The sequence below is a fragment of the Staurois parvus genome, unplaced genomic scaffold (assembly GCF_062004578.1).
Source record: "Staurois parvus isolate SC_StPar_1 unplaced genomic scaffold, SC_StPar_1.0 ptg002600l, whole genome shotgun sequence".
NCBI classification, from domain to species: domain Eukaryota; kingdom Metazoa; phylum Chordata; class Amphibia; order Anura; family Ranidae; genus Staurois; species Staurois parvus.
Window position 1 is genome coordinate 142,253 of NW_028320396.1, and position 23,262 is coordinate 165,514.

The 23,262-nt window shown below is 40.6% G+C and overlaps 1 protein-coding gene across 1 annotated transcript in view; it reads left to right on the forward strand.

Moving 5' to 3' along the window:
• The window catches only part of LOC149430601 (synaptosomal-associated protein 25), a 147,955-nt gene that overhangs the window by 118,381 nt on the left and 6,312 nt on the right, over positions 1-23,262 (forward strand). Inside the window, exons 5-6 of the mRNA XM_089666202.1 lie at positions 6,617-6,734; positions 12,748-12,873. Of these exons, the coding sequence (XP_089522328.1) occupies positions 6,617-6,734; positions 12,748-12,873 (244 nt within the window). The remainder of the gene's footprint in view (positions 1-6,616; positions 6,735-12,747; positions 12,874-23,262) is intronic.

The window sequence follows — 23,262 nt, forward strand, 5'->3', positions numbered from 1 at the left end:
GTCTGCTGCCTCATTCCTCTGCTATAAACATGAATCACTTCTGACAACTTTTCCTGACACCAATAGAAATATAGTGACAGGGGAGGGACCTCCAGCAGATTGACAGCCTCAGCTCTGTTCCTGTGTGCTGTGTGAAGGGGGCTGTCAGAAGGGGCAGTCAGCTGTCAGAGTTCTCCTCACTGATGTAACTTCACTTCCCTGCCCCCTAATTTTCAGAGCTGAGAGACCCTGTGTAAATTCTGCACTTGAATGGATGTAGAGAAAAGATGGCTGTAGATAGACAGGTACAACATATGTAGGAGGATTTGTTTAATCTCTGTGTATCACCTGAGGTCAGTCACTTCACTGGGTGTATGTGAGGGTTTACAACCGCTTTAACCGCCTCCCGCCCACCATATAGTAATATGATGGACACAAGGTGGTTCTCTCGTTCTGGGAGGATGTCATATGATCAGTGTGCGCTGATGATCTGTTTAGCCCCAGCAGCGCCACCTGTCAGTGTCCATTAGTGCCAGCTCTCAGTGCTCATCCATGCCACCTGTCAGTGCCCATCAGTGCCACATTTCAGTGCCCATCAGTGCTACATCAATGCCACATATCAGTGCCCATCTGAGCTGCCTTTCAGTGTCACCTATCAGTGCCAGTCAATGCCATCTATCAGTGCCAGTCAGTGCCACCTATCAGTGCTGCCAATCAGTGCCAGTCAGTGCCGCCTATCAGTGCCAGTCACTGCCGCCTATCAGTGTGCATCAGTGCCGCCTATCAGTGCCCGTCAGTGCTGCCTATCAGTGCCGCCTAACAGTGCCAGTCAGTGCCACCTAACAGTGCCAGTCTGTGTCGCCTATCAGTGCCAGTCAGTGCCACCTATCAGTGCCACCTATCAGTGCCATATATGAGTGCTGCCTTTCAGTGCCCATCAGTGATGCCTGTCAATGCCCATCAGTGTCACCTACCAGTGTCTCCTCATCAGTGTCCATCAGTGCAGCCTATCAGTGCCCATCAGTGCAGCCTCATTAGCGCACATCAGTGAAGGAGAAAAATCACTTATTTACAGAATTTTATAACAAAAACTAAGAAAAAACTTTTTTTTTTTTCAAAATTTTCAGTGGTTTTTGGTTTGTTTAAGAAAAAATAAAAAACCCAGAGGTGATTAAATGCCACCAAAATAAAGCTCTATCTGTCACAAAAAAATGATAAAAATTTCATATGGGTACAGTGTTGCATGACCGCGCAATTGTCATTCAAAAATGAAACAGCGCTGAAAGCTGGAAATTGGCCTGGGCAGGAAGGGGGTATAAGTGCCCTGTAGGCTAGTGGTTAAAGATGATAAACTTTACCCAAGTGGTTGTAAACCCTTAACTATACCCAGTGAAGTGACTGGCCTCAGGTAATACAGAGATGAACCAAATATTCCTATGTAAGTTGTACCTGTTTGTCTGCTGTAATTTGTCCTGTACATTCTTGCAAAACTCAGAGAAGAAAAGGCTTTTTCACAGACTCACAAAGCAGGGGGCAGAGAGCTGCAGGTACACACTGTACAATAGCTCTGATAGCTGATTGGAGGGAAGGGACACACCCCCTTCAAACAACGCACAGGAACAGAGCTGAGGCTGTCAGTCATAGGCTATGGGCTGGAGGACACTGCCCTGTCACCTTTTTACCTCTTGGTTTCAGGAAAACGAAATATCACAAAACATAAGCGCTTCGTGAATGGCCCCGTAGTCTTCTGGGACCTGTCTCATGTCCCAGAAGACTACAGGGAGGGAGGACAACTTCCGCTCCCGATCGCCTTAGGCAATCGCAGCAGAAGTGGGAGCGGATACTTGTCAAATTCGGGTTCGGCCCCCCGCGCTCCACAAGGGTGCCAATCCTTAATGGGGAGTGGGAGACAAGTGCTTAAAGCGGAACTTCCCCTTTTGGGTGGAGCTCTGCTTTAACCTGAGCACTAGTTAATCTTGTAGGAAGAGTTTTCATTCTCTTCTGACTGTGCTATGAAGCTGCATGAACCATTACCCTCTGTCAAGACAGGGCTGATTGGCCCTGTGCTGATCACATGCACCCTCCCCCCAAAAAACCTCTCTAGCAATACTCACCAAACTGAGCATGTGCAGATGTGCCACTGCTGCCCTACACTATGACATATGCATATACAGGGTGATTTTACTGTTGTGGGTTTAGTAATACTTTAATCTAATGAAATATTTTTGGCTATTGGAACATGTTATACATGATGTACAAAGAGCTTTGGTGTTTTAGTAGGCTAATGGTACAGACTTTTTGTCATGTAGAGGAAACACATTTAAAGAAGACATTTATTGAAGAAGTTATGTTTAAAAAAGGCAAGCAGAGGGCAATGAACTAATCACCAGCCTATAGGCTCCTTGCAGCTGATCTTTCTCTTTTACTGACTTATGTCTTATTCCACACTGTCTCTTAGAGGAGTAGGCCATTTTGGTAGAGGCAGTGTTTTGCTTCCTCATGTGAAAGTTGCTTCCCTGGTGACTGGTGATCTGATGTCTGAAGGGTAATGATCAGGAACCCATAAGAGAGGTAGATGAAGTACAAAGCTACAGAATGAATGAAGCAGGGTGATGTTTGCACTGCAAGTCCTCATGTACAGCTTCCTTTCCAGCAAGAAACTGTTAGCAGCAGAGTAGTGACATCACCAACTCTCACTTCATATTGAAAATGCTGTCCTTCTGAATTTTATTCACACCCTCATTGTATTTATTTTCTCCCCTTTCCTTCCCTCCAGATTGTACATATTATGTTCTGAAGTCTCTCCTGATATGTTTTTTCCCCTAGACCTTTCACCATTTTTGTTAACCATCTCCAGACTTGTTCTACTTTGTCAATGTAATATTATAAGTGAGGTCTCTGGAACTGGGCACAGTATTCTAAATGAGGTCTAACTAAAGATCTATATAGGGGAATCAGGACCTCCTTTCTCCTGCTGGTGACCCCTCTAGTGATGTACCCCAGTATTCACTCTCCTCACTGCTAGGCTACCCTGTTTCGTCATTTTGGAATAATCAGAAATGAGCACCTCAAATCCTTTCCCTCTGTAGTATTGCCAAAAACTGTACCACCAATATTGTATGCTATCAGAGGACTGTTTTATCCTAGGTGCAATATTTTACATTTAGAAAGTTAAACTGTAGTTTATGCTGCATTGACAAATCTTCCAATAGTGGTAAATAATGTCCATGTTACAGACACCTCCAGAAATATCAACCCTTTTGCACACCTTTTTGTCATCAGTAACAACATATCTTATCCACCAAACTTTCAGTTACTTCACCTTTTCTCCTCCTATCATTTGCTCCCCTTGTATTCCCTTTCACACCTCCCTGGCAGCTACATAGCAGGTTAAGAAGGAAGGTGGGGGGAACAGAGGAGCTGAGCCAGCATAGGCAGTAACTAAACAATGCAAGAAGAGGAGAGACCTATGACATGCAAGAAAAGTGGGGGCTGTTTTAAATATTGACTCTCTTGAACTGGGGTGGACTGACAACTCATGGGGCCCCCGGGCAATAGGGGATCATGGGGCCCCTGTGTCCTTGCCCAAACTCAAAAAAGCCTATGAAAAAGGTACCAGGGGCATCTCATGGGGCCCCCTACTGACCCCGGGCCCTCGGACAGTGCCAGAGTTTCCAAATGGTCAGTCCGCCCCTGCTCTTGAAGTAGTCAAGCTTGCCAGCAAGGCCCATTGCAAATGAATCAATAAATGTTTATTGAAAAGAAAAATGCTGCAAATAAGGATTTATTTTTCTGTACATTTATCTAAAATCTTTTAAGTTGCTGTCAGGGCCTCTGTAAAGGTGAAATCATGGCTATACCAGCATTTCTGAAAGTCTGTATTTTTATAGACTAGGCATGTCCCCTATATGACAATGTTTCGGCTTGCTTACTGAGACCCAGATAAACAGAGCTCCACTGGATTGACCCAGTGATTCAAACCCAGCTAGGTACAGCTCCCCAAGGGATCATCTCGCCATATCATCAACTGAAAAAAAGGAAAGTGCACATCAGAAAGCCGTGCCAGTAGCAAAAGTGACAGAAAGGCTTCAGCTTTGCCTCCTCCCAAGGCATGTCCCTCTAGTGCACCTGTTCATGGCCTACAGTTAAAGTGTTACTATCCCCAGGACCCTGCATTCACTATATCTGGTCTCCCACAGTACACACAACATGGAAATGAAATTATTTTGGTAAATACAAACTACTAAATACCTTTTCACAGCATCAGTATTTAGCAGTCTTGCAACTATTATCAGTGTCCGACCGACACTAGTTAATTTTGTAGGAGGGGTTTTCATTCTCCTGTGACTGTTCTATGAGGCTGCATGACCCCCAACCCTCTGTCTGGACAGCATTGATTGGCCCTGTGCTGATCACATGCACACTCCCAAAAAAAACCTCTCTGACAATACACACCAAATAAAGCATGTGCAGGCTTGTCACTGTATTTAGCAGTCTTGTGACTGTTGCCAGTGTCTGGCCGAGCACTGGTTAATTTTGCAGGAGGGATTTTCATTCTCCTCTGACTGTTCTATGAGGCTGCATAACCCCTGACCCTCTGTCTGGACAGCAGTGATTGGCCCTGTACTGATCACATGCACCCTACCAAAAAAAAAACCTCTCTCTGGCAATACACACCAAATAGAGCATGTGCAGACTTGTCACTGTATTTAGCAGTCTTGTGACTGTTACCAGTGTCTGGCTGAGCACTGGTTAATCTTGCAGGAGGGATTTTCATTCTCCTCTGACTGTTTTATGAGGCTGCATGACCCCTGACCCTCTGTCTGGACAGCATTGATTGGCCCTGTGCTAATCACATGCACCCTCACAAAACAGAAAAAAGTCTGGCAATATACACCAAATAGAGCATGTGCAGATTTGTCGCTGCTGCTCTAAATATGGCAGATGGATTGGAAACAGCAAATGAAGGGGAGGATCAGAGAAGACAGGATCCAACAGCCTTTTTATACAATGCAGAGGATTAACCCCTTAGGCTGCACAGTGAGTATAACAAGCATGCTTTACTGCATATACAGACTGATTTTATAGTTGTGGGTTTAGTAACACTTTAAGCCCATGAGCGGGTAAAATGTGTTAGAGGGGCATTGGTTGGGAGTAGGCAAAACTGAAGCCTTTCTGTCACATTCCAAACTGTGTGGCTGTGTGATGCACGTCCATTTTTCCTTATTTACAGTGCTTGAACTTGGCAGTAGACTACTCAGGCACCTAGGGCTGGAATATGAGATAAGAGAAGGAGCTTTCATGCTGGCTGCAGTTGGGAGGCGCACTAATGGTGAGATGTGGCAGTGGAGAATGGCTGCTGCAGATGTCTTTTACTTACTGGAACTGTGTAACAGGTGACCATTAAAGTGTCCTGTAGTGATGTGGGGGTTGTTGGGAGGAACCACAGAGCTCAGTTAGCTGGGGTTACGCTATCTCACGCATCTGGTAGTGGCAGCAGTGTTGTCCAGAAGTCTTTGAAAAGCAAAGATTTAGGAAAAGGAAACAAAGTGATGAAGCTTCTTCTTTTACAGGGTGTGCCATTTTTGTTTTTTTAAATTCTGCTTTAGGCAGCTTTGGAATTTCACAGTATGTACACCCATTCAAAAATAGAAACACTGAAATCATATATACATAATTTAAAACAACTTAAATATATGTTTCAACTATTTGCTCTTTAATAAAGTCCAAACTTTCCATTATTATTGTTCTTAAATAGTGCATATCCCTTACTATGAGTTTTGAAAATTAAAATTGAGGGTAACTGTATCTAACATTTAATTGCATTAACTCTGTATATGAATTATGCTGTCTTTTCAAATATGCTTGTTATTAAGGAATTGCAAAAAAAAACTAATAATAATTGTCTTATTCCTTTTCCAGCTTGCTAGATTAACTCTTGTCTACAACTAGTTGTTAATGGCTAACCAACACTAACAAACATGTTTCTCTTTTAGGATGCCTTTGTTCATTGATTTGTGTGACAACTATGACCTTTTAATCCTTAACATTTTATTTATTAACCTAGATGTTGTTAAAAGTCTTTGTCCATGGATTGTCTTGAGCCTTCACAGACAGAAATATAAATGTCCCATGCCATTATCTGTTTAAACAGATCAGATCATGTATTCACTTCTAATAATTCATAGTCAATGTGATTTTATTCCATTTTACAGAAAAAAAAATTCTCTGGCTTCAGTGATCAGCATCTGCTCAGCCTCAATGCATCCATCTCCGTAATGCATTGAAGTAACTTTGCACTTTCCGTTGACATAGTCCTTTATCATGTTCTGTTTAAGACAAAATAAAATTTCATTCCACACTGTCATCCCTTTGTCCTGACCAGAACAACTTGATCGTGTTGAAGAAGGCATGAACCATATCAACCAAGACATGAAGGAGGCCGAGAAAAATTTAAAAGATTTAGGGAAATGCTGTGGCCTTTTCATATGTCCTTGTAACAAGTAGGTACTGAGTACCGACTCTGCTCTGTGGTGTCCGTTTTTTTGTCACAGTGAATGTCTGAAGTTTTTGTCTTTCTTTTTGTCCTTTTCCATCTGCTTCATTCTGTGGGGATATAATGCTTATATTTAATCAGAACAACTGGAACGCATCGAGGAAGGGATGGAGCAAATCAATAAGGACATGAAAGAAGCAGAAAAGAATTTGACGGACCTAGGAAAATTCTGTGGTCTATGTGTCTGTCCATGTAACAAGTAGGTTCTGCCTGCCTAAGTCTTTGAGCACCCAAGGCTGGTCTTTGAGCCTTGCAGAGATCATCGCTGCTAGACACATGGGCAGGAAAAAAGCATGTGGCATGCAGAGAGATCAATATTCATCTCATAGAATAGACAGTGGGAAGTAGACGTATTAAAATCGGGCATTCTGCAGTGAAGGTCGCACTGCATTTCCCTTCACGGTAACATTAACTTCAACATTTCCGTTACATTAAAAGAAAACTGCTCAATGGTAAACTGCAAAACCACAAAGAACAGAATTAGTAGCATAAAAATCAAAATTGGTGCCAAATGATAATTTTTTTTTAAACGCTAAAAATTTAATTTTTATGATGCTCTTGACGGAAATGTTGAAATTTTAGATTTTTGCATGTAGATAATTTTCCCTAGAAGCTTGCTGGGCTTCCTGAAACTTCTCTAAATGGTTGCGCTGGATATTTTCATTCATTAGTGAAATGATTCTTGAAATGAATTATATGGCTCTTTCGGACACAGAATAGACTACCTTGTAATGCAGACATTTATGACAAATTTGGTCAGTAAACAATTCTCCTTGATAAGTTTTATCTCTGCTCTCTTTAAGGCAGAGGCTGTTAGTAATTGTGTAAATGTGGTCCTGTTGACCTAGATGACACTGTTAATACCAGCTGGCACAGCTGTTGTGCTGATAAAGCCAAAATTTTACAGTATGCAAATCTGACACTCTGCAGTCATACAAACTAGTCTATTTTAGTCTGAAGTACAATGGAGATTGTTTCCAGCATGTAATGGGGTTTGACACAGTTATGTAATTAGTAGGTCATGTGCAGCATAGTGGGTAGTGATTATTATTGGCGAAACTGTACCAAATGTGTGCTACCGTCTCAGGCACCATTCCTAGATCAGCGGAACCCCCAGTGTTACTATCACCTTCTTGCCTAAATTTTAATCACTATTGATGTCATATTTTTAAACATATATGAATACGAATCCCAGAGAAGTATAATTATTTAAGACGAAGCCCTGAAATCTACACGTGTAAAAGGATCTTCATGATCGTATATAGTAGAAATTTTTGGTGGATCTGCCAAAGTCCAAGGTGATATAACCCAAGAGCTGCTGCGGATTATTGCTGATATTAATATTATTATTGAAGGCTCCTTAATCTGTCAACAGAGTAAATGATGTCCTGACTAGATTAATATGGAGAGAATCCCAGATAATGCTGCACATTTTAACATCTGCCACTGCAGGCATGCCTAGATTTTAATGGTTCTTGCTATGACAACCCAGTCAAAAATGGCTTTGGAGTAAATGGGGTGGGGACGGTCATGTTAAAGAGGTGATCCACTTTTGAATGACTTTAATTTATTTGACTTTACATCATCTTCTCTTTCTATGTATTTTGCTTGTTTCTTCATTATTTTACAGCTGGTGGTTTTAGCAAGCAGATTTGATTATTGGGTGTCACAATGGTTTCTTCCTTGAAAACATTCATAGGCAGGGGCTTTGTATCAGTATAATTTATTTAATTTTGAGCTGCAGTTTGGTTAAGACCGGATAAATACAGTTCAGCCAGTAATAGATTTATATCTTATGTATTTTTGTGAGGAAAGCAGCAGACCAAGTATTTACTGTGTCAATGTTGCTCTTACCCCTAACGCAAGTAGTCAGGCACTATAGCTAGCTTCTGTGTTCTTCACCTATAGCAGCCCCATTTCCCATGAGGCAAGCAGGCATACTGGTACTCTGTTGCCCCAGAACTTATACACAATGCTATAGTGCCTGGCTACCACACTGGGGCAGGTGCAAACTGAGTTCAGCAAACAGATACTTGTGTTTGGCAGACAGGCAGAGTGGTTCAATGACAGTCCAGGTACAAGGCAGGCAAAGTTCAGAGTAGTTAAGGTCCAATCCATAGTCAAAAGGCAGGAAGAGTTTAGAGAATAGTAGATATCTGATCAGAGGACATAAACCCGGGAATCCAAACAGCAGAGCAGGACACACTTTCACAACCATGAGACCAAAGGCTTGGCTGGCTTAAATAAGGTTTAATCTCCACCAAAGATATTGGCCACATCAATCACTTTGCAGGTGGACAGATAAACAGGGAGAATATATCACAGCCAAAACCAGGATGCTGGAATGAGACCAGCAGCTGTGATGGAGCAGGAGCGCTAGACTGTCCTAACAGTCAGTTAAAACAACGTCATAGAAAATTATTTCTGCAAGACACCATTGGATTATCCTGTCGAAGGTTGTCTTCCAAGGAACAATGTCAGTCTTCTTCCTCCACTTTGTGTGGATAAGTAGAGTGTCACAGGGCATGTATTGTTGCATCTTTTACCCAGCGTTCAAGGATCTATTTTCCTGAAAGCACCTATGCAGGGATAGAACTTTTCTATAAAGGCTGGGCTAATGATACAGAGCAAAATGTGGATCAACAGTATTTCTGAAGGATGCTTAAAGAGATATACTGATTGATTTTACCTTTATGTGGCTTCATTTTACCATGTTGCATTGCATCCTCTAATAAATTCAGTGAACCCCATGGGCAGTGCCAGCCATACAATATTTTTTTAAATGTTTTATTTAGTAAAGAAGCATCTAGCAAACCTCATCCGAACAGGAATTACAAACATGGAAAGCAAAATACAGGGAGCACTACATAAATCATGTACAAAACAATAACATCCATGGATGCATGGTAAAGAAATAAATAATACACATATGGAGAGGAACTAGCAGAGTAGACCATGTCAGCATAGGCTGAAGTTCGCACCACTGAGCAGCAAAATCCAAACCTAGTAGAAACCAAGGGCTTTCCTTCCCAGTACATAGCTTTCACGAGTGGTATGGTTTAGATGCGGGCGGGATACCCCCTTTTACCCTTTTAAGTAAGAGATAGAAAGAAATGGATAAAAGGGAAAAAAAAGGGGGGGGGGGCAGGGAGGTGCCCAGTCTGGCAGTAGCAAAGCTGCAGAGGAAGGCTGAGATAAGTTCAGTCTCCATCAGAGCCTTGCCATCATTGGAGTATACAAACATGTTCAAGTGAGTCCATTTTTCAGAGTATTGCTGTCGCCGGTTTTGAGCAGAGAGCACAAGGTTGTTTATGACTTCCACCTTGTTGAACCACAAGATAGAAGGTGGGCGAGTGTGTTTCCATTGCAGAGCACCGATACAATATTTTCCATCCACTGGACAATGTTCCATTGAGACAGAACCAAAACTAAGAATCTATGTACACAAACCACAAAGTAGAACTGAACCCTCCTGTTTACTACAGCCAAGGAAGCTGCCATCTTTGGCACTGTTTTCCATGCTGCTGTACATGTGATCATTTATGACACCAACCATTTGATTTCTTGACATTTTGATTGAAAGCACAAGCATGTGTGACAGTTATCATTCACAGCATGCTTTGAATGTTTTAGGAAACACTAAACACTATTGCTTTAAGGCTCCAGAAGGTGGGTCCTGCGGCTGTTGACAATCTAGGTTTGGGATGTAAGGGTCATAAGGCTCAGCTTAGAGTACAGAAAATGGTGCCTGGCCACAATGCAGGATCAGCAGACTGTAAAGCTCCATTCACATTTTGCAGGACTGCAAAGTTGCGTGACTTTGGAGTGCAAATTTGGTGCAACTTTGGATGGGTGCGACTTGGTTGTGACTTTTCCCTCTGCAAAGTTGAACCCAATGTTGCACCACTGTTGCATGTAAAACATTTAAGTACGGCTGTCACTTTTAAGGGTTAACATCAAAATCTATGGACCTCAAGTTGCATGAAAGTCAGACCAAAGTAGTGCAAGTCACCCATACATGAATGGTTATCATTTGAAAACATGGGGTACGACTTGTCATGTTACTTTGATATCCAAAGTCACACAAGTGTGAATGGGGTCTAAAGCTATGGGGGTCTAATAGCGAAAGATGATGAGAAACTGTTAAATTGATGGATTTAGTTCCACTTTAAACAATGCTGCTTGCTTATAAAACACCAGCCTGAAAATCAGAAGAACCAATGCAAGCTTGACTCCAGCCACAACTGTTTTCTTTAACTTTTGAATAAACTGGAGAAGAGTTAGAACCTCTGTCAGGTTTCATATTCTGATGTACCCATATGGAAGAGATTTTTAAAAGCTGTTTGTGTCCCTATAGAAGAGATTTATCTTCCTCTTCCTGTTATGTGTGACACCCATCACATGGACAGGAAGACAGTACAATTTTCCATGTAGGGATAAGACAACAACAGTCTGAAAGAGGTTCTAAACCTTTCTTACTGTTCTAAGTAGAATATTTTTATTGCTTGGGGGATTTCCCCTCACTTTCTGTTTTGTCTTACATCTGTCAAATGGACAGGAAGTGAGGTGACATTTTTCTCAGGGGGCACCAACAACACATTTTTTAACAGAGGTTCTAAACTTCAGCTTACTAGGTAATTTGTCTTTACTACTGTCTCTCCTATACCTTTTCTTTTTTGTCTGATGCCTGTCATTGGAAAAACAGAGAAGAAGTGAGGATAGCAAAAAGCTGACCCTTTCACCATCTATGAAATAAAAATGGCTGGGGATGGGCTTAAAGTGGTTGTAAACCCTTACACCCTCACATAAACCCAGTGAAGTGACTGGCCTCATGTGCTACACAGAGATAAATCAAATCCTCCTACATATGGTGTACCTGTTTATCAGCAGTCTTCTCTTTTCTACAGCTGTTCAAAGTCCAGAATTTATAAAGCTTGTCTGAGCTTTTGGAAGAAAGGGGGCAGAGATATTACACTCTGCAGAGCTCAGTGAGGAGAGCTCTACGAGCTGATTGGAGGGAAGGGACACACTCCCTTCACACAGGTACAGAGTTGAGGCTGTCCCTCAAAGGCTGTGTGCTGGAGGTCCCTCCTCTGTCACCTTTTTTCCTTTTGGTGTCAGGAAAACTTGTCAGAAGTGATTCATGCTGATAGCAGAGAAATTAAGCAAAAGACAGAAATGACACTTAATGCTCTTAATTGAAACATGTACACACTATAGAGGGATATGCTTTGTTTATATTTTGTGTCTGAGGTTTACAACTACTTTAGCTTAGAATATGGTGTACAAAGCAAAGAGATGCCTGAAGAGTCATAAAGAGGTGGAAAACCTTTTTTAACTATTAAGTTTTTTTTTTAAAGCAGAGAAGGCAAGAAGTCCACTTTTGACTGGTTTGGGCTCTGTGACAGCTGTTACTGATGGTGCATTAATGCAATAGTGAACCATGGGAGCAGTTGTGCTTAGTTGAAGAGTGTTTCACCTCCTATTCATGCCACCAGCTTGTGCATGAACAAGGTATATTGGACATTGATGCTACAACGCTTGTTTCGTTTGCTGCTGCATTCATTTCACTCTACTTATTTCTTTTATTATTTTTTTTTTTATTTTTGTCTTTGTTGACGAAGGTTTGTACATCAACTCTCGATGTATGGTTACAGTCTAAAAGTACCGATATATTATCCAAAAACAAAATAGAGATCAGAATAATCAAGGTATTCTGACATAGCTGTTTTCACTCATCCTCTACTAAGATATTTAATATACAAATATACTATGCAACCTAATCCCTTGCATAGTGCCAATCTACCGTGTAGGTGAATTTATGTGACGCTGATGTCCATGTGATGTGATGTACACACTATACTTGGCAGTTTTGTTTTATGTTTGTCTGCCGGTATGTCTATCTATGTGTGTTTTATGTCAAAGAAAAGACTGTTTTCCTATTTACCGGATGAAATAAAAACCTAAATATATGTTATACCAGTTAGATGAAGTTCTGAATGAATTAATTAAATGTCAGGATTTCACAGCTGATGAACTTCAGTGCTAGGTAATTGGGTTTATGATATATATCGGTATAAGCTGATGCCCTGTTGGTTGCTCATTTGCCTGAATCAGCTCTTATTGGCTCTGTGCCATGGCGCGTGTGGCATTTCATTTCTCATTGATCTTAGCCATGTTTGCAGAGGTCATTGACAATGTGTTTTCTATAGGCTTAAGTCAAGTGATGCTTACAAAAAAGCTTGGGGCAATAATCAAGATGGAGTGGTAGCAAGTCAGCCCGCCCGTGTCGTGGATGAACGTGAACAGATGGCTATTAGTGGTGGCTTTGTTCGTAGGTAAGTCATTTTCTTATAAACTGCCTATCCTAATGTCTTTATAAAAATGGAACCAGACACTATCTCCATAGCTGCCAATAGTCCTTCATTTGGAGGGATTGTCCCTTTTTTTAAAAGCATATCCCTCTCTCCCTCTTTTTTGAATGATGTATAGACCTCTAGAAAAATGTATAATTTACAGTGGTATTAAACCCAAAACCAAAAATGTAATATATTGCAGCTTACCAATAATTAGAGGTGGTGGCCGCATTTGTTTTCTGGGGTTTTTTTGGACTTTTTGCTCTCCATGTTCACCTGGTGATCTGACAGTACCACACTTTCTGTATTAGAGTGCCTACAAACTAGATGGAGGAACAACAGAGACACCTTTGGAGTGCTTGTGTGATTGAGAGGAGCGCCCGATGTCCAAAAAAAGTCTCACTTGATGAATTTTATAGTTGTTTAATAAAGATAAAAGTAAACAAGTTGAGCCTACACGTTTCAGGGGAATTGCCCTTTCTCAGGGCTGTATTTCCTGCAGAATGGTTAGACTCTGAAAAGGTTAAATATATTAGTTCAGCTGCTCTGCACTATGCCGGCGTTATGGCTGCCTCTGCTTCACAACACCAGCATGCTGCAGAGCCGCTTACCAAATATATTTAACCCTTTCAGAGTCTAACCATTCTCCAAGATAAACAACCCTGAAGAAGGAGGAGGCAATTCTCCCGAAACGCATTGGCTCTACTTATTTACTTTTATCTTTAATAAACAATTCATCAAGCAAGACCTTTTTTGGACATCAGGTGCTCCTATCCAGTCACTCAAATGTTTTCTGTGGTAACACCTCCGTTGATGTTATCAAAAATGTAGAAGCCCTAGACCCCAACTGAGTCTATCACCCACCACCTACAACTGGGATATAACCCATTGGAAGCAATTCCCTCTATACCCTCCACACAGCAACTTGCCAATAGGCAGCCTCCAGTGGCACTGATCTAGCGCTGTCTTCCACACAACCTTGATACCTTTGGACTGCAGCATTGTCAGTCTGGGGGGAGCAAATTGTTTGATGGACAAGCAAATTTAGATACCCTAAATAAACTGAAGTCAAACTCCTAAAACTTTTTAAACAGTTATGGCAAACATTTTTTCCCTTTTGAGATAAAGGTTTTACAGAAATAGTAGTTGACCATTGTAAACACTCCTATCAGTGGTAAATGGTTTGGCTCAACCCTCTAACTGCTACATCTGTAGGGCAGCTTGTTCTTTCGAAAAACAACAGACTAATGCAGGCCATACATGGATCAAATTCCGAACAAATTGTCTTTAGAAATACTGAAATTTAGTTCATTTTGTTATCCGATGGTGCCAGTGTTGATTTCGAAATTTGACCAACCAAGCCTTTCATTTCACCTTGTGTTGCTACAGAAAAGAATTTTCATGGCCAAGAATTTTCACAACTCATGCTTACGTCTTTTTCGATTACGTTTCTCGCTCGATTCTTCCATCAATGATTCGAAATTCATTCATTTTTCAACAAAATTTCCAACATGCCGATCATTTTAATTCGATGGTTGCTTGAAAATCAGCTATTGCTGTGGGCCACTAACGGTGCGAAATTCGAACGAAAATTCTTAGAAATGATTTTCTAAAGAAAATTATTACGGAATACGACCCATGTATGGCTCGCTTTACTCGCAGGATCACCAGGTGAAAATAAAATTTAAAAAAGGCCAAAAAAAAACTAATGCAACCATCGCGTCTAAGAATAGGTAAGCTGAAATATCATAAATGTTTTCTTTGGGGTTTATTATCATTTTAACTGACAAAAGTGTTATCTTGCACTAAATATTTGATTTAACATCTAAATCTAATCTGCATTTGTTAATTTGAAAAGCTATTCTAAAGGAAAAGTAGTGGTGAGAAAAAAAAACACTTGTGGGCTCAGTCGTTTTTTGTGTGTATCAATTAGGAATTGTCTTGGGGATGGCAGATGTATCTTTTGCCTACATATTTTGTGCTAAAAGGTATTCCTCTTTCCCATTTCAGAAAGTTAGAAGATATTATATTATCCATACCTGCTTCTGCTTTAAACATTAGTATATTTTTAATATAGATCTACACATTTAATAGCACCCATAGCTTACTTATCTTCCACCCTCAGTTTCATCCCTGGAAAATAATCTCACTTCAGGAAACCTGGAATAACCACTGATACCAGAGAAGCAGCAAACAAAAATGCCCAACATAGAAATACCCAACATGCCATTACTTGGGAGCTATCAGATGCATCAGGCAAATTTCCATAACTGTGGACATTGGGTATGCTACACATGCCAAAAAAAGTTGACATTATTAGGGCATGTGTAGCATGTCCTGCCCTTCTCCCCCACTGTCACTCTCACTCAGCATTTGCTGGTGTTTATTTTGACAGCTGGGACTTGCTCTGTCAATACAGCAGCTATCACAGCAGCTGCTGTCAAAAATGGACCTTCTGACATGTGCAAGGCCCCTTTCACACAGGGTGGATCCACTTTTAAATAAACATTTTAAATAAAAATTTCATTTAAATTATATGCCAAAGTAGGTGGTGGTGGTGGTGGTGGTGGTGGTGGGGGGGGATAGGACTTAAAGAGGAACTTCCCTTTTTTGGGTGAATCTCCTCCTAAAGCATAGCTTCCAGTAATGATTATTAACTCCAAAGAGTCTAGAATTATACAGTACATATGAGCTGGAGGAGATATTTCCATTGAAGAGAGCCATGCATGTCATACCCAATCATAGTTACATAGTCTGGCTGAAAAAAGACAAAAGTCCATCCAGTTCAACCATGAATAATAATAAAAAAACATTTATAATCCTATACCCGCAGTTGATCCAGAGGAAGGCAAAAAAAATCCCAGCAAAGCATGATCCAAATTTGCTCCTGCAGAGAAAAAAACATTATCTATAAATGTTAGTATCCAGTTATATTCTGTGTATCTAGGAAAGAATCCAGGCCTTTTTTAAACAATCCACTGAGCTGGCCAGAGCCAACTCTTGAGGGAGTCTATTCCACATTTTCACAGCTCTCACTGTGAAGAATCCTTTCTGAGTTTGGAGATTCATTTTTTTTTCCTCCAGATGTAAAGAGTGCCCCCTTGTCCTCTGTGATGACCTCAGGGTGAATAGCTCTACACCGAGTTCACTATATGGACCATCTATGTATTTATACATGTTGATCATATCCCCCCTTAATCTCCTCTTCTCAAGAGAGAATACATTCAGTTCCTCTAATCTTTCCTCATAGCTGAGCTCCTCCATGCCTCTTATCAGTTTAGTTGCCTTTCTCTGTACTTTCTCCAGTTCCCCAATGTTCATTTTGTGAATTGGTGCCCAAAACTGCACTGCATATTCCAGATGAGGTGTTACTAATGATTTGTACAGGGTGATACGATATCTCTTTCTCTGGAGTTTATACCTCTAATACAAGAGAGGATTTTGCTCGCTTTAGAAACCTCAGCTTGGCATTGCATGCCATTATTAAGCTTGTGATCTACCAGAACCCCCAGATCCTTCTCCACCATTGATTCCCCCAGATCCTTCTCCACCATTGATTCCCCCAGTTGTACTCCCCCCTAGTTTGTATGATGCATGCATATTCTTAGCCCCCAAGTGCATAACCTTTATCAACATTAAACCTCATTTGCCACATAGTTGCCCAATTAAACAGTGCATTGAGGTCGGCTTGTAAGTTGGAGACATCCTGTAAGGACATTATTCCACTGCACAGCTTGGTGTCATCTGTAAAGATTGAAATGGTATTGTTAATTCCAGACCCTATATCGTTTATAAATATATTAAAAAGTAAGGGTCCCAACACTGAACCTTGGGGTACACCATTGACAACCCTAGACCATTCAGAGTATGAATCATTAACCACTACTTTCTGAATACGATCTTTTAGCCAGTTTTCTATCCATTTACATATGGATTTTCCAAGCCTGTAGACTTTACCTTACACATTAGCCATGTATGGGGAACTGTGTCAAACGCTTTTGCAAAATCCAAGTATACCACGTCCACTGCCACCCCTCTGTCCAAGGTTTTGCTCACTTCCTCATAAAAAGAAATCAGATTTGTTTGACAAATTCTGTTTTTCATGAATCCATGCTGTCTGTTGCTTAAAATATTTCTTTCCATTAAGAACTCATCTACGTGGTCTTTTATTAAACTCTCCAGTATCTTCCCAACTGTAGAAGTTAAACTAATAATTCATCGGTAAAGATTTTGATCCCTTTTTAAATATTGGAACCACATTGTCCTTACGCCAATCCAGTGCCAGTCATTAAAGAATCCCTAAAAATGAGAAACAATGGCTTTGAAATGACAGAGCTCAATACTTTAAGGATCTGTGGGTGTATGCCATCCAGTCCAGGTGCTTTATTCACCTTTATTCTGTCTAAATATTTTTGGATCATATGAATTGTGAGCCAATGTGGATCATCTTGAGCTGTGTCAATACCCTGCCCATTATGGACAAGAGCTCCCCCATGCTCCTTTGTATACATAGAGCTGAAGAAGGTATTTCATAAATTTGCCTTCACTTTGTCCCCAGTCACCCACTCTAGATTAATTTGTAATGGGCCTACATGCTCGGACCTTACCTTTTTGCTATTAATATATTTGAAGAATTTTTTGGGGTTGGTCCTGCTATCTTTTGCAATCTGTCATGCGTTTTCAATTTTTGTGGCCTTTATTTCCTTTTTGCATATTCTGTTATATTCTTTGTAATGTTTAAACGATGATAGCATTCCTACATTGTTATATTTAATAAAAGCTCTTTTCGTATTACCTATAGCTTTTTTAACTTTGACCGTAAGCCACATAGGTTTGATTTTTAGCCTTTTAAACTTGTTGCCCATGGGAATATATTTTGCAGTGGGTTCACATACAGTCTTTTTGAAGAACTTCCATTTCTGTGTTGTGTTCATCGATGCCAATATTCCCTCCCAGTCTAAGTCTTGGAGAGCAGCTCTCAGCTTTGGAAAATTAGCTCTCTTAAAATTGAGCATTTTTATTTTTCCTGTATTCATTTTTAACAATAAATGAAATCATGTTATGGTCACTGCTACCCAGATGTTCTTTTATATTCATTTATATTTTATATTATGGACATTCATAATAAGCTCTGCATGGTTTGAGATTACCAGGTCCAGCAGAGCATCATTCCTAGCAGGGGCCTCTATGAACTAGAATTTTAGTGGAAGGAAAATGATAAATGATTTTCAAAAATGTTTACAAATAAATATGTAAAAAGTGTGGCATGCATTTGTATTCAACCCCCGGAGTCAATACTTTGTAGAACCACCTATCGCTGCAATTACAGCTGCAAGTCTTTTTGGGGATGTCTCTACCAGCTTTTCACATCTGGAGAAAGAAATTTTTTCCCATTCTTCTTTGGAAAATAGCTCAAGCTCTGTCAGATGGAATGGAGTGCATCTGAACAGCAATTTTTAAGTCTTGCCACAGATTCTCAATTGGATTTAGGTCTGAACTTTGACTGGGCCATTCTAACACAGGAATATGCTTTGATCTAAACCATTCCATTGTAGCTCTGGCTGTATGATTAGGATTGTTGTCCTGCTGGAAGGTGAACCTCCGCCCCAGTCTCAAGTCTTTTGCAGACTCTAACAGGTTTTCTTCCAAGATTGACCTGTATTTGGCTCCATCCATCTTCCCATCAACTCTGACCAGCTTCCCTGTTCCGGCTGAAGAAAAGCATCCCCACAACATGATGCTGCCACCACCATGTTTCACGGTTGGGATGGTGTGTTCAGGGTGATGTGCAGTGTTAGTTTTCCGCCACACATAGCGTTTTGCTTTTAGGACAAAAAGTTAAATTTTGGTCTCATCTGATCAGAGCACTTTTTGCTACATGTTTGCTGTGTCCCCCACATGGCTTCTCGCTAACTGCAAAAGGGACTTCTTATGGCTTTCTTTCAACAATGGTTTTCGTCTTGCCTGTCTTGCGACTAAGAGTTGTCCTGTGGACAGATTCGCCAGCACACCACAGATCTCGATATGGTCCCAAAAGTTTTTTATTCCAAAAAGATCACATCATAAAGAAAAGTGCAATGTTTTGGAGCAACGCAAAACCCCTTCATCAGGCACAACCCTGCCAAAATATGTAAAATATGATGAACTAGAGATATAGTACTATGTGTATATACCTCCATGCACTCAAAATTATTATCTACCAGGCGAAGCAGGTGTAGTGCTAACCTCTACTGTTGATTGGGCACAATAGCCAGATTTGCCCGATTGGAGACCGGCAGCGAGGCTCAGTGTTGCCGTTGCTAAGCAAGGAGGGTGGCCACCAATCAGAGTGTGCCTCGTATGGCGCATGCGTGCATGACTGCTGAGCAGTGGGACATGGGTGCTGTCATCATGGCAACGCATGACGTAGGATCGCATGTCAGGCCGGGGACAGGCTCAGCTCCGAGAAGGGAGCTGTAAAGACACCAGGGACACTGAAAAAAAGTGGAGGTGCAGGTGAAAAATAAAGAATACAACAGTTATTAGATACAAAATGGAAAACAAAAAAAGGAAGCCACAAGGGAAAGAAAAAAAAGGAAAAAGGGAAACAAAAAGAGAAAAAGGAAAAAACAGAAAAAAGGGGGGGGGGGGAAAAGAAGGGGAGGAAAGGGCAAAAATGACAAAAGGGAAAAAGGGGGGGAGGACAATAAAGGAAAAATAGAAAAAGGAGGGAAAAAAAAAGATAGAAAAAAAGAGAAAAAAGGAGAAAAGAGAGGAACTCAAAAACGAAAGAAGGAAAAAAAAGGAAGAAACAAAGAAAAAAAAGGGGAGAAAAGGGGAAAGGGAAAATGAAAAGTAAGGGGGGATAAAAGGTAAAAAGAAAAAAAGAAAGAAATTACAAATGAAGAAAAAAAGAAAAAAGGAAAGAAAAGAAAAAAGTGTGTGTGTGTGGGGGGGGGGGGGGGTAATATGGTATTAGGGGTGAAGAGGATAAAATTGGAAAATTTAGAAAACGGGGGAAAGAAAAGCATTGCGCCTAAGAATAATGAAACCTCACATAGCACTACCATCAGAGTCTAGCCCAGTGGAACAATGTATGCGGCTATATCAAGTGAAATTATTGTCAGTCCCACCAGGGGACATGATTAATGTAGAAGCAGAGTTAGGGCTACATGGTCAGTCATATGTACACTTACGGGCAAAAGGTGAAAAAAGGCACAGAGTGAAAATATAGTAACGGCTAACAAAATCTAAAAAAATAACCGACAAAGCGTGTCCAGGTCAAAGGAAAATTGGTATCCAAGAGAAATCCACAAAGTAATACATATTATCTAATGTCAAGAAAACATGTGAATGACAGATTGGTGTTAAGACCACCAGGTTGTACTGTATCTAGTGTGTGTATCCAGTACGCCTCACGGTAAAGGAGTAATTGATTGTGGTCCCCTCACGGGTTGTTTAACATGTTCTATCACCATCCCCCGTAGCTCATGCGGTTGGTGTTTAGACATTACAAAATGCACAACTATAGGCTTACTAAGATCAATCTTTTCGCCCTTCTCTGTTTTAGCCAAAGCAGTCCTAATGTCGCTTCTGTGCTTTTGAAACCTTTTCTTAAATGGACCTATTGTCTTGCCAACATAGGTTAATGTACAAGGGCATTTAAGAATGTAAACACAGAAATCTGTAATGCAATAGAAATAGTCCAGTATTCCATATTGGTTACCCCTATGTGGGTGTGAAAAAAACTCTTCACAAATGAGTGAGTTACATATATTTGCAATTGAAACATGTAAAGCAACCCTTCATCTTGGATATCTTAGGTGGAATCCTGGTGTACTTGTGTATTGGATGAGCCTGTAGTAGATGATCCCTTAGTGTTTTACCACGCTTGTATGCCATCATGGGTTTCACCCTGATACTAGGTGCTAAAGTGCCATCTGCCTGTAGAATGTTAATATTCTGTTCTACCACCTTTTTAATCCCACTGGAGTCCCAGCTAAATGTATGGACAAATAATGGGCGATCGACCGTACTGGTAGTCCTAGATCGAATGGTTAGGGCTTTGGCTAAAGCATGATTTAGCATGATTTAGCAACATTTGGTACATTGTCTCAAATTGTTGTTGCCTATCATCAGTGTTTGAGCAAATACATATGACCCTTGTGAATTGCAAAATGGGCAAGTTCCTGCGTAGATGAGCAGGAGGTAAGCTATGAAAGTGGTGAAACATGTTCCTATTAGTAGGTTTAGTATAAAGAGATGTTCCAATGGTACTGTGGGTGTTGGTGATCATTACATCAAGAAAAGGGATCTGGCATGGTGAAATTTCAGGGTTAAACACAATCCCTGGAAACACATTTTTCAGAAAGTTGACAAATATATTTAAATCATTCTGAATGCCCATCCGCATAAGAAATATGTCATCTGTATACCTCATCCAGCCTTTCACATGGTCAGTGAATAAAGTGGATGGGTATATGTGACATTCCTCCAAGTAACCTACAAACAGGTTAGGAAATACGGGAGCCACCGAGCTACCCATAGCAGTACCTCGGATTTCTGTGTAGGTTTTGCCCTCAAATTTTAATGATTATTCGTAAGAATAAACTCATGGCATTCGATAATATATTCATTTGGTAAGTCAGAGAAGCTACGTTTGGTCATGAAATGCCCAACTGCATGTAGACCTGCGTCATTAGGTATGCATGTGTATGTAATGTCCATCATGGCCAGTTTTCAACCTTCCTGAAATGAGGAAAAGGCCCTTAGTTTATCTAGAAAGTCATTGGTATCACAAATATAGGCTGGTAGTTCCTTGACAAGGGGTTGTAAGTGAGAGTCTATAAATTGGGCTAATGGTTGGGTAATAGCCCCAGTACCGGAAACAATTGGTCAGAACTTAAGTGGAGTAGTCTCCTTATGGATCTTTGGTAGTCCGTAGATCACCAGTAAGTGGGGATGGTTGTTAAACAGAAATTCAGCAATCCCATCGGTTATCCAACCGTTATTTCGACCAATGCCAATCAGATTTATCAGTCCGTTCCTGGTGCCTTGTGAGGGATCCTTCACTAATGCCTATCACATAAAATCCCAATAAAATAAATTTACATTTTTGGTTGTAACATGACAAAATGTGGAAAATTTCAAGGGGTATGAATACTTTTTCAAGGCTCTGTACCTTCCTATCTATTTACTAATGCTAGCAGTGTAAGGATTCAAAATAGGCAATGTTAATTGAGAGAGTTTAGTTCTGCTCTAGCACTGTCGCTCTTAATCAAGCTTCAATGGAACCCTCAGATGATTGCCAAGGGTTCCTTGAGCAGTAGCAGATGGACCTCACACCTGACAATGCTTGTATTTTTTTCAAGGACAGCATCACTCAAAAAGAACAAAAGCATGGCACCAGTGGAGCCTCTCCTCTTGTCTCTCAAATATGTACCACTGATGCCAATCATTTTTTAGCTGTCCATAAGCCTTCCTTCTTTTGACCACTAATGTCAGTGGCACTTTCCCAGCAGACCCCAATGTATTGGGGCATGTAATGTTGCTTCCTATTGACCCCCAATGTATTGGGACATTCTTTCTTTTCTGGCCATTAATATTGTTTGTTTCATTTTATTGTAATGATTTATTACTGAATATGTTGTTATAAAGAGGGTGCTATAAAATGATCCACCATAGGTATCCAGTACTCTAGGTATACATTATCCTTTTATTGGTTCTTATATCTGCATCTTACTGATCACACTAATGTTACTGTAGGAATCCTTTTTAGAGGAGTTTCCTCAGACTTGAAAATTGTTTAATGGGTTTCTCTTGGGTAAAAAGGTCAGGAAAAGGCAGGGTTAAGAGCTAGGATACTGCTGGGGTTAGGAGTTGGAGGCTGTTGAAGTTGTTGATGGTAGGGCTTTAGGAAAAGTAAACCGTGTTAAAGCAAACCAATGCAAAGCAACAGGTTCCCTATGAGGTTGGTCCCCTATGCTGTTGCTAATTGCCTTCCTTTTACCCCCTGCCAAAGTAGTGAGAAACCCTCTATAAGATCTGAGTCAATCTAGGTGATGTTTTTACAGAGATTAGCATCTTTGGTGGAAAGGGAGCAAACCACACATCTACCAATCATTAGATGTGGTGGCTGCATCTGTTTTCTTTTCTTTGGCTTTTTTTCCCTCTGTTTTCCCCTGGAGATCTAGCCAGTAACACATTCCCTGTATTAGTGAAACTCAACTTTGGAGGAATGAACACAGGCGACACAGCAGGCAGCAGCATTGTAAGTTTGAGGGAAGAGGAGTGTTAAATGTATTAGCAGATTTAACACATAATATAATAACAAATTGAAGCCAAACTTCAGCTCACACTTTGTTCTCAGTTACAGCAACAGTTTTTTTTTCC